This window comes from Hemicordylus capensis, chromosome 2 (assembly GCF_027244095.1).
Source record: "Hemicordylus capensis ecotype Gifberg chromosome 2, rHemCap1.1.pri, whole genome shotgun sequence".
NCBI lineage: Eukaryota > Metazoa > Chordata > Lepidosauria > Squamata > Cordylidae > Hemicordylus > Hemicordylus capensis.
In genome coordinates, this window is record NC_069658.1 from 174,959,594 (window position 1) to 174,973,921 (window position 14,328).

At 45.5% G+C, this 14,328-nt stretch overlaps 1 protein-coding gene across 4 annotated transcripts in view; it reads left to right on the forward strand.

The window, feature by feature from the left end:
* CNN1 (calponin 1) overlaps positions 1-14,328 on the forward strand; it is a 115,172-nt gene that overhangs the window by 94,806 nt on the left and 6,038 nt on the right. For 2 of the 4 annotated variants that reach the window (XM_053295405.1, XM_053295404.1), the window contains exons 2-4: positions 9,468-9,589; positions 12,776-12,842; positions 13,009-13,146. In XM_053295405.1, coding sequence (XP_053151380.1) covers positions 9,468-9,589; positions 12,776-12,842; positions 13,009-13,146 — 327 coding nt within the window. Of the gene's footprint in view, positions 1-432; positions 536-8,382; positions 8,476-9,467; positions 9,590-12,775; positions 12,843-13,008; positions 13,147-14,328 lie in introns of those variants that run through there. The other 2 variants (XM_053295410.1, XM_053295406.1) reach the window with 2 other exon arrangements.

Genomic DNA, 14,328 nt, shown 5'->3' on the forward strand with positions numbered 1-14,328 from the left:
GGCTGAATTGTTCCCATCCTCTCCTGCCTAAAATGCAAACATCTGCACACTTTCCTCAGAGTAAGCCATATGGAACTTAGTGGGATTTACCTCTGAATAAACATACATCTATTTTCTCGCCCTTCCCATTTTCACTGCTCACTTTGTTGCTTACAGTTTGTTGTGCAATGCCACACTTCCAGTTCAGCGAATATTTTGTGGCTTTCTTTTTACTGGTTGCTTGCCTGCAGTCCTCTTGCTTGAGAGCTGGGGGTGGGTGGACAAGCAAGGCAGCCAGATACAGTGCAGAGGTCTTCTCTCTGCCCTTTCACCACCACCCTCCTCTGCGGATCTTCCATTTAAATGTTGTTATACTACTAAACATGTAAATGAGCATTCTCCCTCCGGGGGCTTTAGCCAGCAACGCGCTGGCTTATTTAAAGAGTCCCTCGCCTCGGGGAAGAGCGAAAGCTTTTTGTCAGATTGCGTCCTTTGGGATCTGCTGCAAAGGATCCCCATCCTCCATCTTCCCCGGCGCACACAGTCCAGCTCGCAGGTAGGTGAGGTTGCCTGGATCCTCTGTGCTGCCCCCGCTAGCGAGATCTGCTGGGGAACATCCCGCCAATCAAAGGGCTGCCTGCAGAGAAAAGCCTTTTCCTCAGCTGCAACAAACTGAGTCTGACCGGGCGGCTTTCGCTCCCGTCCCAAATCGGGCCAAAACCTGCCCCGCCCCCGCGTTTCACGCTATTCTTGTCAAGGCACAACAAAGGAGAAGAGAGAAAATGCCACATCCTGATTCTGAGCTTTAGTCAGTATGTTTTAAAGGCCGCTCTGTCTGTCACACCGTATCCGCGGGGAGGTGCGTGTATCCCTATTCCCTCCCTGGGGCCTGGGCGCTCGCTAAAGCTATGGCTGTGTGGCTGCTTTCCCTTGTGCCCAACTTTCGCGTGCTAAATTCTCCCTCCCTCCATTCATTCTGATTTATATTTGATTGTATAAGTCCCTGCCCTGCACTAATCAAAGAGAACACAATTAATTAGGCAGAGGTTTTGCAAAGGAGAGAAGAAAAAAACACTGCTTGGTTTTTAAACACTATAGTTGCAATCCTATGCACACTTTCATAGGAATAAGCCCCATTAGGAACATGGGAAGCTGCCATATACCGAGTCAGACCGTTGGTCTATCTAGCTCAGTATTGTCTTCACAGACTGACTGCGGCTTCTCCAAGGTTGCAGGCAGGAATCTCTCTCAGCCCTATCTTGGAGATGCCAGGGAGGGAACTTGGAACCTTCTGCATGTTAGCATGCAGCAGGACAGGTGCTTTTCCCAGAGGAGCCCCACCATACAGTGCTCACACATGTCTCCCATTTAAATTGAACCAGGGCAGACCCTGCTTAGGAACGGACAATTCATGCTTACTAGTAGCAAATTGCTACCACAAGACCAGCACTCCTCCCCACATTTAATATAATCGAGCTTGCTTCTGAGGCACAGTGCAGAAATTCCTTGACTAGCAAGCCAGAGGTTGCCAGTTCAAATCCCCACCTGGTATGCTTCCCAGACTATGGGAAACACCTATATTGGGTTGCAGCAATATAAGAAGATGCTGAAAGGCATCATCTCATACTGTGTGGGAGATGGCAATGGTAACCCCATCCTGTATTCTACCAAAAACAACCACAGAGCTCTGTGGTCGCCAGGAGTTGACACCGACTTCACAGCACACTTCACCTTACTTCTGAGTAAAGAAGTAAGCAAAGCACCACTATATTCATAGGCAAGTTGCTGAAACTACCATCTCCAGGATGATCTGTCTTCAACTTGGCCTTTAAGGTCTCTCAGTGGTGAATTCATTGCTGTCGTAATCGAGTCCATCCACCTTGCTACTGGTCTTCCTCTCCTTCTCTTTCCTTCAACTTTTCCCAGCATTATGGACTTCTAGAGGGAGCTGGGTCTTCGCATAATGTGATCAACCCACAAAGCACACTATATATTGCCATCCAGCTGTGGGCAAATAATAGAAGGAAGCATTGCAGTCCATATTGTATTGTTTCTGTGCCTGTGAAATCTTCAGTACCAATTCAGTTAGGTGGTGTGACTGAACATTCATGTAGCAAAGCTTTCAGCAGCAAAATGTTGTCCAGAATCTCAAGGCATTTGACTGGGATTAAAACCTCACACAACTGGCTGGCAGAGTTGGTTCTGAGAAATCCACACAGAGTCACAAGCCATAACCGCAACTAATATTTACTTGAAGCTTACATAAAATAAGAAAAACGTAGTAAAAGTTTGTACAGTCTGGTATATCGTGCTGGCTTTATAAAAAATGAGGCTCCATGCACCCACATTTTGCCTTGGTTGGTCCTTCAGCTGGACATTGGGCTGGGGAGGGATGAATCCTGACAGAAATTCAACAGAAGTAGTTTCCCCAATCACTTCCTAGAGATGCCCCTAATGCATTTTCTCCTGATGCATCTTTATACAAGGTACAGTGTTTCCCCTAAATGCCACCTATATAGTAACTGTCAAACCAGATAATTAAACAGTTCCCCATATCAGGCAAAATAACATCTTACAGCTATACCAGATGGATTTCTCTCTTATGGATCTCTGCATAGCACAGATCTCCCCCCAAATGCTATGTGCTATAAATGCCCAGGCAGAAATTCAAGACGACATTCTGAAGGTAGAAGGAAGAAAGACTTACTGGAGGAATGATATGTGAAGCTACTATATACTCATCAGGTGTATCTGTGACATTATGTTGCCTGGCATGGAGATCTTTGCATTTCTGGCTCAACAATCACCATATAGTTGGCATTTGGGGGGAGCACTGTGCCTTGTAGAGATGCATCAGGCAAACATTCATCAGGGGCATCTGTAGGAAGTGATTGGGGAAGCTGCGCCTGCTGACTTTTTGCCTGGATTCATCCCTTTCCCAGTTCAATGTTGAGCTGAAGGGCCAAGGCAAAGTGTGAGTTTGCCCATGTCTCTGCAGGTTTTGCCAACCTTTGTGCTTTGGCGGTGGGTGTCAGAGGTTGAGGTAGCAGTGGATGTTTTCTTGTTCACATTGCATGGGGAGGGGACTTGGGGGACCACTCTCTGTGCACTGCAGGGGGCTTTCTGGTTTGTGTCCCATGAATTGGTCGAGTGGCTTTTTCACCCCTAAAGCAGCAGCAACCCCTGCAGAGGCAGTCAGCACAGCTCTCTCTTCCTCCATCCCATTTCAGAGGATGACTAGGATAAACATTCCGCTTCGGACCTTACTCCTGTATGGGAATCATGGGAGGATGGAGAGGTAGGGGGTGAAGACTGTATTCTCCTGGGTGGAGGCTAAAATGGTGCTGAAGGGAAACAAGGATTTCTCCCCACTCCCATCTCTCTGTGGTGGACTAATTATGAGATTTGAATCCATATTAAAATCCACATATAAACAAGGCAGTGGTGAGGGTTATTCCAGACTTCCCAGCTGTTGGACTACAACACCCATCATCCCCAGCTGCAATTTGTGGTTGGGAATGATGGGAGTTGCAGTTCAACTACAGTTGTAGGAGCATCAGGTTGGGCATCCCTGCTCTAAAGAGTATAAGGCTGTATATGCAGTGGGTCCTCAGGGGTGTGATCATAATTATATGTGTATATCTGTTATGCTGAACAGTTAAAGGAGGCCCACCACATTTCCCCTGGCCCCAATCCTTCCCCTCCTTTGATTGCTCCTCCATCCCACTGGCTGTTCTGCATTCATGCTGAGCACCGCAGGTAAAACAGTACTAGGACAAAGTCCGGCTGAGACCTGCCAGCACTAGATGCCTGACGGCCTCAGCCTCCTCCTCTTTCCTGTCTTCACTGATAATAGGAGGGAGACCTTCAGCTCTGGGAGGAAAAGATCCCTGGTAACTTCATTTAAGAGTTGCCTCTTTGCAGATCCTACCCACTTTATTGCTTCCTGTTGATCCTGGCTGAGAGATTAAGCGATGAATGTACCCTTGAACAGACACTCTCAAATTGCCCCTATGTCGGCTCCCATGAAGGGGAGGGGGCTGAGATTATAGTTCCCCCTGCATTATGTTTTGTTTGCATAAAGATTGCACTATTTTGCTATAATTCTTGAGAATCCCTTCTTTAGTCAGATAAATTGGACTGAAACAAACAACGAGCTTGAGATTTGTCCATGTGATGGCTGTCAGACCGAAAACAGAATTGACTTGCTCCTTTCCCTGCCTTCGGGGGGGATGTTCATGTCGACAAAGTCAAAATGGAGAGGAAAACGAACAAATATCACTGTCTATGCAGTGGTCTGGTCTTTATTTATCATATTTTAATACCACTGGATATGTACAGGCGACTTAATAGCCCATTCTCTTTGGATGGCAGACAGCGTGGAGCTTTCAAAATGCAGATACCGACATGGATTTTAATAAGCCACTGGATCATAAACAACTCAAAGCTATCTCCTGCCACTCAAAGGGAGCATTCCCAGGAGGCCAGCATGATCTGGGACCCAGACTGCTTTGGGGGGCTGAAAAAGCCCTTAGAAGGAGTGCCAGGGCCTGATTTGCAAGCACATGTCCAAATAAAGAGGCAAGCTAGTGCCAAGGTTACTTTTCCCAGTTGTACATAAAAACCCAAATACTGGGGACACGTCATTCTCTGCAGCTGGTTTGAGCTTCCACAGCATTGGCACTGACTGATACTCCAACCTCTGAAAGATAAAAATAGGGCTACCATACATGTAACATCCTCACACCCAGGACAACTGTCTGAGCTCCCATCATACATTGCCTTAGGGTCACATTGCTCTGTGGTCGCCAGGAGTCGACACCGACTCAACGGCACATCCTTTCCTCCCCCACCCCAGCCGCTTTGCTTGTTATGTGCCATATTTGTCATCCTGCCCTCTCCCGCTCCTCCCGCCGCCTGTGATCGCCTGTACCTTCAGATGCAGATGTAACAAACAGTCCATATAACCTTTAAAAACAAACAAACTTAAGAATGGCTACTTAAGGGAATTAATGCTTGCAGCCAATGCATGTTTACTCAGATGTAGGCATGTACAGAACTGGAGAGCATTTGACTAAAACAGGAAGGGTGATCTTATCTTTCATTCTAATTCTAATGCTTCAGATAAGTAACCAAGGCTGTAATCTATGTACATTGACTCTACAGTAAGCCCCATTCACCACAGTGGGCTGACATCCCTAAAAGGCAGAAAAGGCACAATTTTTTACCAGAAATAGGGGCAGCTAGAGCCAGGTATGGGCAGTAGGACTGCTAACTCTGACTGAAGCTGTTTCTGGAGATCTTTCTTCCAAGCATGTCCACAATACTGAGCCATTAAAATAGCCAGAATTGTTTTCAAGAGTCATCTGGAAATCTATGCTGGTTCCTGGGGACTCCAGGCCAATCCCAAGGAATTGGCAATCCCAGTGGGTAGGTGGGTTTGTTATAGGGAATTGGACAATATTGTGATAGCAGCCAAGATGGGGGTGTAGCCCAGCAGGCAGAGTTCACAGAAAATGCTCCATTTAACCCAGTTTGCCCTACAATTCAAAATACAGGAAGCGGCTCAGCAGTTAATTGAGGAAAGGAAGCTCAGACAGTTCAGATTATACATCTGGAGACACACAAACACACACACATGCAGCAGCCCTGCCATTAAGATGTATTAAAAGCTGAAATCCTGCCCCAGTTGTACCAAACCACCACCTGTCATTGATGCAGAGTGACTCTGGAGCTGTCACTTTGCTTTTGGTTAGTTGGCTTTTAGCCTGCTTTCCAGTAGGTTTATGAGATCACCTGGCATTTTGTGTATGTGTCCGTGTGTCCCCCACTCTCAACTTTGCAACGCCTGGACCAATATGAACCAAACTGGGTACAGTTGTAGGGAAACCTCAACGGTGTAGTTTGTGATAATGTCACCTACCCCAATCCAAGATGGCAGACGTGTAAACTTTTAAGGCGCAAGTGGGTTCACTTGTGAACTGCGTAACTGATTTGAACCAAATTTACTACAGATGTAGGGACACATAGGGATGCCCAAAGGGTGTGGTGTGTGATGATTTCATCCACTCCAATTCAAGATGGCAGCCACGTGAACATCTGAGGCTCAAGTAAGCTAATTTGTGGACTGTCTAACCGATTTAAACCAAATTAGGTACAGTTGCAGTGAGTGGCACATAGGGGCACCTCAACAGCGTAGTGTGTGATGATGTCATCCATCCCAATCCAAGATGGTGGACACGTAAACTTTTGAGGCACAAATGGGCTAACTTGTGAAGCACCTAACTGATTTGAACCAAATTTGCTACAAATGTACCCTTTGCTACAAATTTGCTGCAAATGTAGGGACACATAGGGATGCCCAAAGGGTGTGGTGTGTGATGATGTCATCCATTCCAATTCAATATGGCGGCCACATGAAGATCTGAGGTGCAAGCAAGCTAATTTGTGGACTGTCTAACCAATTTAAACCAAATTACATACAGTTGCAGTGAGTGGCACATAGGGACACCTCAACTGAATAGTTTGTGATGATGTCACCCACTCTGATCCAAGATGGCAGACACAAACTTTTGAGGTGCAAGTGGGCTAACTTGTGAACCGCCTAACCGATGTGAACCAAATTTGCGACAGATGTAGCCTAGGTACACGTAGGTACATCAAATGGCGTGGTGTATGATGATGTCATTCACTCCAATTCAAGATGAACATCTGAGGCTCAAGAGATCTAACTTGTGGACCTTGATTTGCATCAGATTTAGTCCAGATATAGAGACAGTGAAAGGAAAATAGGCTGATTAGTTCTTACTAGAACAACTTGTTAAATGTTGGATTCAAATAGTCCGAACAGTAATGGACCATCAAAACTACTGGAAAGTAGAGCCTCTTATCCTGAAGACCCCCTTAGTGGAGAAGCTCCAATGCTAGTGCATTAGTAAGGGCCATATATGTGGAAGCTTGGCTGCTTGGAACCCAAGCCTCCCCCACTGAAGCTCTGTGAGTCCTAGTGAGAAAACAGACTCTCCTTTCTGCAAGCGCTACAGATGCCAGCCTATGCTGCCAATACCAAATACTGCCACCTAGTGGCTCTTTTGGCAAGTGCCAAATTCCTCTATGAGCCTCTGGCTGGATCATATGCATCAAGGAAAAATGAACGTAGGCTATTATTGAAGACTTGTGTTACATGTTCTTTTGCAATAGTCTTGATGGGCTATGCCTAAAGTTGCATGCACTACGGCTCATATTCTTGGAAGAGTCATACATAAGCTCATCCTATATAATAGATAATTTACATAGCTATTTGTGCATCCTCCCTGAAAAACAGGGTTTTTCTTCTTTAATTTGCAGTTTTATAGAGATGAACTTTTTATAACAGTTGCCCTCCTGATCAGAACTAAGACAGGAGAAGCCTATCTTTGGAACCAACCAAAACTCCAACCCTAGTTTGTAAGCAGAGCGTGCTCCTAACATTTGATTGTTTGTGTGTTAGATAAAAGGCAAGGTCGGAGGTGGAGAGCTTGTTTGTCTGTCAAGTTGCAGCTAAGCTTTGATGATGAGTACACCCTACTCAGATCCTGTCCCTAGCTTTGGAACGAGGGAGGAGGAAAAGCCTTCCTACCCAGCTGGGGCATGACCTTGCTTTTATCTAACACACAATCTGCAAACAGGAGCACGCACAGCTCCCAAATTAGAGTAGGAGGTTTCTCCTACCCTAATGCTGATGGCATGAACTGCCCTCTTAGTGTTTCAACTCAGGACAGCTGTTCTTTGGCACTAGATAAGTGGTCCACATGGCTTGCAGCAGGAGGAACATCCATCTCAGGAGAAGTGTGGTTGGAAGCATTCTGCATGGGTGTGAAATTCAAAGCTAAGCTCTTTGTGGACAGCCTGATTGTAGGTTTTGGCATCATACATCGTCGTGACATGTGAAATGGCAGGCTGTGTACTAGGTGACACCCTGCTGTTCATGTGTGGGCATTTATGTGCATGTCAGTGCAGCCATGCACTAAAAAGAAAAGTAAAAGCATTTCCCAAGACCTCCTCAAAGGCAAACATAGAGACAGTGGCTTACCAGGGGTGGTGGTGACATGATGTGCAGCGTTATGGAGCTGTCATGCTGTGCCCTGGGGCTGCTGTCAACGTCTAAGGCAGCCCTGCTGACACTGCAGAGAATGAACGGTTGTGCAACCAGTGGCACCACAGTTCCGCCCATTCGCAACAATGGGAGAAGCTCCAATAGCACTGCTTATGCAACAGACTGTTCTTGACAGCACTGAGGCTGCCTTGCTCCTGTAATGTGGTGCATCAGTCAGCCATTGAACATGTGGCACCCTTAAGAAAATTACAGTTCCCAGGGTTCCCTGGGGAGAGAAAATGACTACTAAGCCAGCTGTAGCTTGTCATGCAGATATAATTTAAGCTGGATTGTTAGAAACATGTGTATATGCAGGTAGTGGTGGCAATCTACTTCCATGCCTACCAGCTCCACTTTAGAAGGTAAGGCATTATCTCTCTCCACACACCCCCCGCAATCCGCCTGCTTTTGTTGCCATTTCCAGTGGACTATCTGCAGCCCTTTTAAGGCCCATGATTAAACTCTCTTCTGCTTAAAAATGCATTTCAAAAATAAAAAAATAAAGTCAGGAATTTCCTGTACTCAATCTCCCTGTTCATTCTGGGGGGGCCTTTTCAGTTGCAGTGCTGCTGCTGAAAGATTTTTGCCCCGAGAGGCTGGCTAGGCTACTTATCATAATGTATTTGAAGCTTATTCTTTGGCATTTTGTTTCTAAGGTTTCACATGACAAGGAGTTAGGGTTAGGAAAGAGAATCCAGGCCTATTGATTTAATTGTTGCTGCCATTTATTTATTTTTTTAAGTTGCTGATTAAATCATTTTGTACTTCTTTTGGGGGGAGTAGGGGTTGTTTGTGTAATGGGGGGCTTTAGTACAATTTTTATATTTGCCACTATAAACATGCATTTGCAGACTGGCAACTAAAAAGATAAACTGAACTATTATATCAGAATTAAGCATGTAGAATATACAATAATGCAAAGTTAATTTGCAAGCATTAGATTTGTTATTGATGTGTACATATTTTGCATTTCTTTGGTGATAAATATGAGCAGGTCTCAACCATAAATGCTCCCTTAGGATCTAAATTCTATATTTATGCATTTGCACCTGAACCTACATTCTCAGAATGAACAGATAACAGAAATAATTTAGTGAACTCCCAAGGAACAGTCAGAGAACGATCAGTGGAGGCACCAGGTCTCCTCTGAGCATTGGAGAGCCAGAATAGCCTCCTTCTTTAAACTGGACTTTTCTTCAGCACAAGGCTGCAATTTGGGGGCCTGTGGCAATCTAATGCAGTGTGTACATGTACACATGACTGGAGTGGGTGATGGGGGAGTTTCTGTATTACATGAGACTAATGAATGGATTGATTGATGCAATTCTAAAACCTTCTCTGCTTCCCTCTGCAGCTAGCCCAGAAATACGATCCCCAGCGAGAGCATGAACTGCGGCAATGGATTGAGGAAATGACAGGGAAGCGCATTGGAGAAAACTTCATGGAAAGTCTGAAAGACGGAGTCATCCTGTGCGAGTAAGGAAATTGGGAGGGTCTGTTCCACAGAAGAGGGCGGGCAAAGGAAGCCTAACATCAGCACGAAGCCCTGGTATTTGGTAACATGCTAGAGTGACTTGGGGTTTTGGGCGGGGTGGTGGTTGGAGCAAGGATGCTGCAGAGTCATAAACCCTCTTTCTTCTGTGCTATGCCAGCATTTTGAAGGGAGCATTCTGGTGAATACTGCATGGAGGAAAGGGGGAAAGCTCAGGTAGATAGCACTGGGCCACACCCTTACCCAAGCCCCTGAGGTAGAAGTCTAACATGGTGATCTCAGCACCTGTATTATTGCAAGGCAAGTTGTATGAAAGGAGCCAGATGTGCTTAAACTACAAGGAAAAAGCAATGTATGGTTGAAGACAGACCAAAGCTCTTGAGAGAACTGAAAGTGGTTTTAGAGAGGCATTGCTTTCATGTGTTCATATATGCACACATGTGTAAACATCTAGTGCATCTGGTCAGACAAAATCTTGTTGATCAGAGATGAGTGGACACACCACCACTACCAGAAATCTCTTCCAAACCAAAGTCAACTCTCTTAAACAACCACCACCACCCTTAACTAGCGTCTCCAGCCTAGGAGATAGTATAGGAGATAGTTTTCCCCATATTTATATCCCGTTCTTCCTCCAAGGAGCCCAGAGCAGTTTACATGGTTATGTTTATCCTCACAACAACCCTGTGAGGTAGATTAAACAGATATAAGTGACTGGCACAGAGTCACCCAATCACTGTTCCCTCTGACAGGGATTTCCAGATGTTGTCTACTACAACTCCCAGCATCCCCAGCTACAAGGGCCTTTGGCTGGGGATTATAGGAGATGTCAACAACATCTGGGAATCCCTGCTAGAGGGAACACTGCATCAAATGAGCAGAGATGGCTAAGCAGAGATTTGGACCTCCCCAGTCCTAATCTAACACCAACCACTAGACTATGCTGACCCAAATATTTGGAAGATAATTTTCTTTTCCTTAATCATTTGGAGCAAGCAGCTGTGAAATGTTAAATTAAGGTAAACATTTTTATTTAGATTTACTGCCCATCCTATCCTAGAAGCTCAGGGCAGGTTACAAGAGTGTTGCCAGAGACAAACATTTTTGGTACTGGGCGAGATCAAAATCTAGATAATGTCTGAACTCTATAAAGAACTTGCGGGAATAAAGGAGTCAAAGTAAATAAAGCCATTTTTAAAGTTACCTTACAGAAAGAGAGATTGAACAGGAAGCAGCGGCATGATTTCCCCCCATGTATTCTCATTTTGGCCCCTAAATAACATCCTAGACCACCTGCCTTCTGGATACCCTTCTGAACATGAATGCACAACATTAATGGAGTGAATTGCAGGGTTGGGGAATTTGCAAGAGAAAAGGTAGTCAGTCAGGCATCTGTCAAGAAAGGGTGCACAGCTTTAGGGCAGGGGATTGGAGCAGATTACTCTAAGCTTCACGCTGTCAGGAGGAGAGGCACTTGGCAGCAAGGTTTGGGCCCCCAAGAAATGGCAGGTGAGTAGAAAAGCAAGACTGATCTGACCAGTAGAACAGAATTCATCACGTAGTCCTCTCAAAGAGCTCTTGTTCATTGTAATGGAGCTTGCAAAGGACCACTTTCCAATGTTAATTAGCATATTTATGGGTGCTATTTGGATTTTCCATCTCAGGCACCAAAGGGTATAGAACGGACCCTGCTCTAAGCTGTGCATTGCAGAGTATGTCTAAGTCCCCATCTTTAGGGCTGCCTACTTTGAACTTCAAATATACTGGTACCTGGATGGGGCCAGAGCCTGCTAGACTGGTGAAGCAAACTCAACAGCAGTAGCCACAGGTGGAAGATTGGCATTTCCCATTTGTAACTCCAGCAGTTTGCCAAGCTGACATCATCCCCCCTGCCCCTCTTCAGCTCAACCCAGCTTACAGAGAGTAACTAAAGAGATGATTCATGTACATGTACCTGCAGTTTGTCTCTGGCAGCATTGCAATGGTCTCTGGAGACCGAACTGTACAGCCTGGCTCCTTAGTATATGTGCACGAGATACACACAGTTCAAGCACATGCATGCACTCTGTGGAAGTGAAGCCGTTTACACAAAGATACCCCTAGCTTCACGCTAAACATTCTGTCAACCAGTACAAGGTTCTGGCTTTTACACAAAAAATTCTGGCAATTAGTCCAGAGGTCAACACACGGCCAGACTGGTCATTTGGCCACCCTACTAGTTATCCCTGCCAATTGGCATAGAAGAGGAAGGCTCATTGCTGACTTCATTTACACGGCTTTGTCTACTTGTTCTTTTATGACTTTGAATATAAACACACGCAAGAGCTAGGAAACAGACAAAATGTGCACACTCAAACCTACATTCATAATGGAAATCCACAGTTAAGCTTGCGGTTAGAAATTATTCCCTGTTCAATTCTCATGTTAACATATAACCAAAACATTTGAAATTGAGAGCCCAAAGCAACATCTACCAGGCTTCTCTCCCCCAGCATAGCTGGGACAAAAAAAAAGAAGCATGTCCTTCTGCTAAAAAACACCACAAATAATTTGATCTTGGCAGGGGGGCGGGGGCAACAAAATGGACTTGGACAGTCCTAAAAAGAAACGACCCATATTTCAATTTTAAAAGAAAGCAATTATTTACCTTCAGCACTTTCAGATCCTCTCCACAAAAGTCTGATTGTTTTTCCTGACTTGATTGTCTAACTCCTCCACCCTAGCTAGTAAAATATTCAATGTCCAACTCTTGCTTTTCTTTCTTATCTATATCCACTTGTTTCTTCTGCGTTTCTTTTTGTACTGTCCCTTAAGTTATATTTCAATTAATTATTTTACATTGAATAAGTATACTTAGTAATATTGCATATTTTACTCATGTTTTGATCATGACTGCTGGATCAGGACTGGAAACACAAGTCTCTTCAAACTGTCAAAAGCACAACACAGCTTTCCAGTGACTATCCCATTCTCCCATGGCCAATCCACATACAGTATTTTCCCTTCAGAGAGATGACCTCTGTGTAAGGAAAAAGGTGTGCAACTGTTCTCATGCATGATGGGAAGCCAGAGTTTTAATGTAGGAGAACCATGATAACACTAGCCCTTGCACTGAGCAGCATGCAAGACACTTGAAGATAAGCTTCCTCTCCTCATTTCTGTCATTTCAGCCTTATCAACAAACTCCAACCTGGATCTGTGAGAAAGGTGAATGAGTCCACACAGAACTGGCATCAGGTGAAGAGCCCAGCTTGATAGCCATCTCCCCCCACCCACCCTGGCCCCTCAACTTAGCCTCTCTGAATCCTGCACTGGAAGTGGGGAGGCAGCCGTTGTCAATAAGGAGGGAGGTGGGATCAGGCAAAGCTCAGCAGGTGATTCATGGGCCTCTTCTGTCTTGCAGCTGGAGAACATTGGCAACTTCATCAAGGCCATCACAAGATACGGTGTGAAGCCCCACGACATATTTGAAGCCAACGACCTCTTTGAGAACACGAACCACACCCAGGTCCAGTCTACCCTGATTGCTCTGGCTAGCATGGTAAGGAGGAGGAGCTCAGAGTCTTTCTTGGCTGCCCACGGAAGGTAGGCAGCACTCCAGAGTGCCCAGAGCCCTTCAGACAGGAGCTCCCTCATCTTGGCAACAGCCCTTCAAGGTCGGCCAGCAGCACTGTCATCCCAGCATTGCCATTAGAGGGCAGAGGCCCAGAGAATAATGGCCACCTAAGGAATTAGTGGCTTAAAATGAAATTCAGAGGGAGGGATTTTCCAACCTGCAGAGCTCAGATCTCTTCGCTGCTACAATATATCTATACTGCATTAGGACGGGTGTATAGTATCATACTGCAGCCTCGATCATCTCCCAAGGCAGCAGCATGACGTTAGTTTAGTTGTGCCAGCTACACTAGCTACGTTTCCTTACTATGCATTTCTTTTTCCTCACGGGCAAACTTAATTTTCACCCCTAAAATCTAGGTTGGCAGGTAGAGGGAACTTATTCCTAGCAGGGCTGCTCAGCTTCGGCCCTCCTGCAGATGTTGGCCTACAACTCCCATAATCCCTGGCTATTGGCCACTGTGGCTGGGGATTGTGGGAGCTGTAGTCCAAAAACATGGGAGGGCCTAAGTTGAGCAGGCCTGGTACTAAGTTCTTATCAGGGCTTACTAAGACTCATCCTCAGAATAAATTGTTTTCAATGATCCCTGGAATATGTGAAGCATTGAGATACCTCTGGACATATGCAGAGTGCCTTTTCTTTGCCACTCTGAAACCACAGCCTGTTCCCACACATCTTACCGATGTATTTATTTCTTCTATTTAATATGCCACCTTTCATCTAACATTCTCCAGCTGATTCATAGGCATAGTGAAGCATTCAAAACAATTAAAAAACCCCATTTAGAAGGAGGACAGCTTCAGGGCAGTTCCAGGGCAGCTGGCACTTTTCATTTTAAAGACAAACATTTCCAAAATTAAACACTGAGGCCCTGCCCTGACTGCACTCCAGACCTGGATAGGCCAGTTTAGCGAGTCGGCGGGGCAGGGAAGGTAGCTGCTGCTCTCAGCTGGGAAGCAAGGCAGAGCTAAGCTCCCCCCATTTTTGGCAGCACAGCAGGGTGCCCCCCAGGAAGCACCCTTGTATTCATTGGGTGTGGGGGACAACCTTGCGTTCCCAATTCTAGGACTAGCACAGGGTAAGAACAAAACACTCACGAGCGCTCTC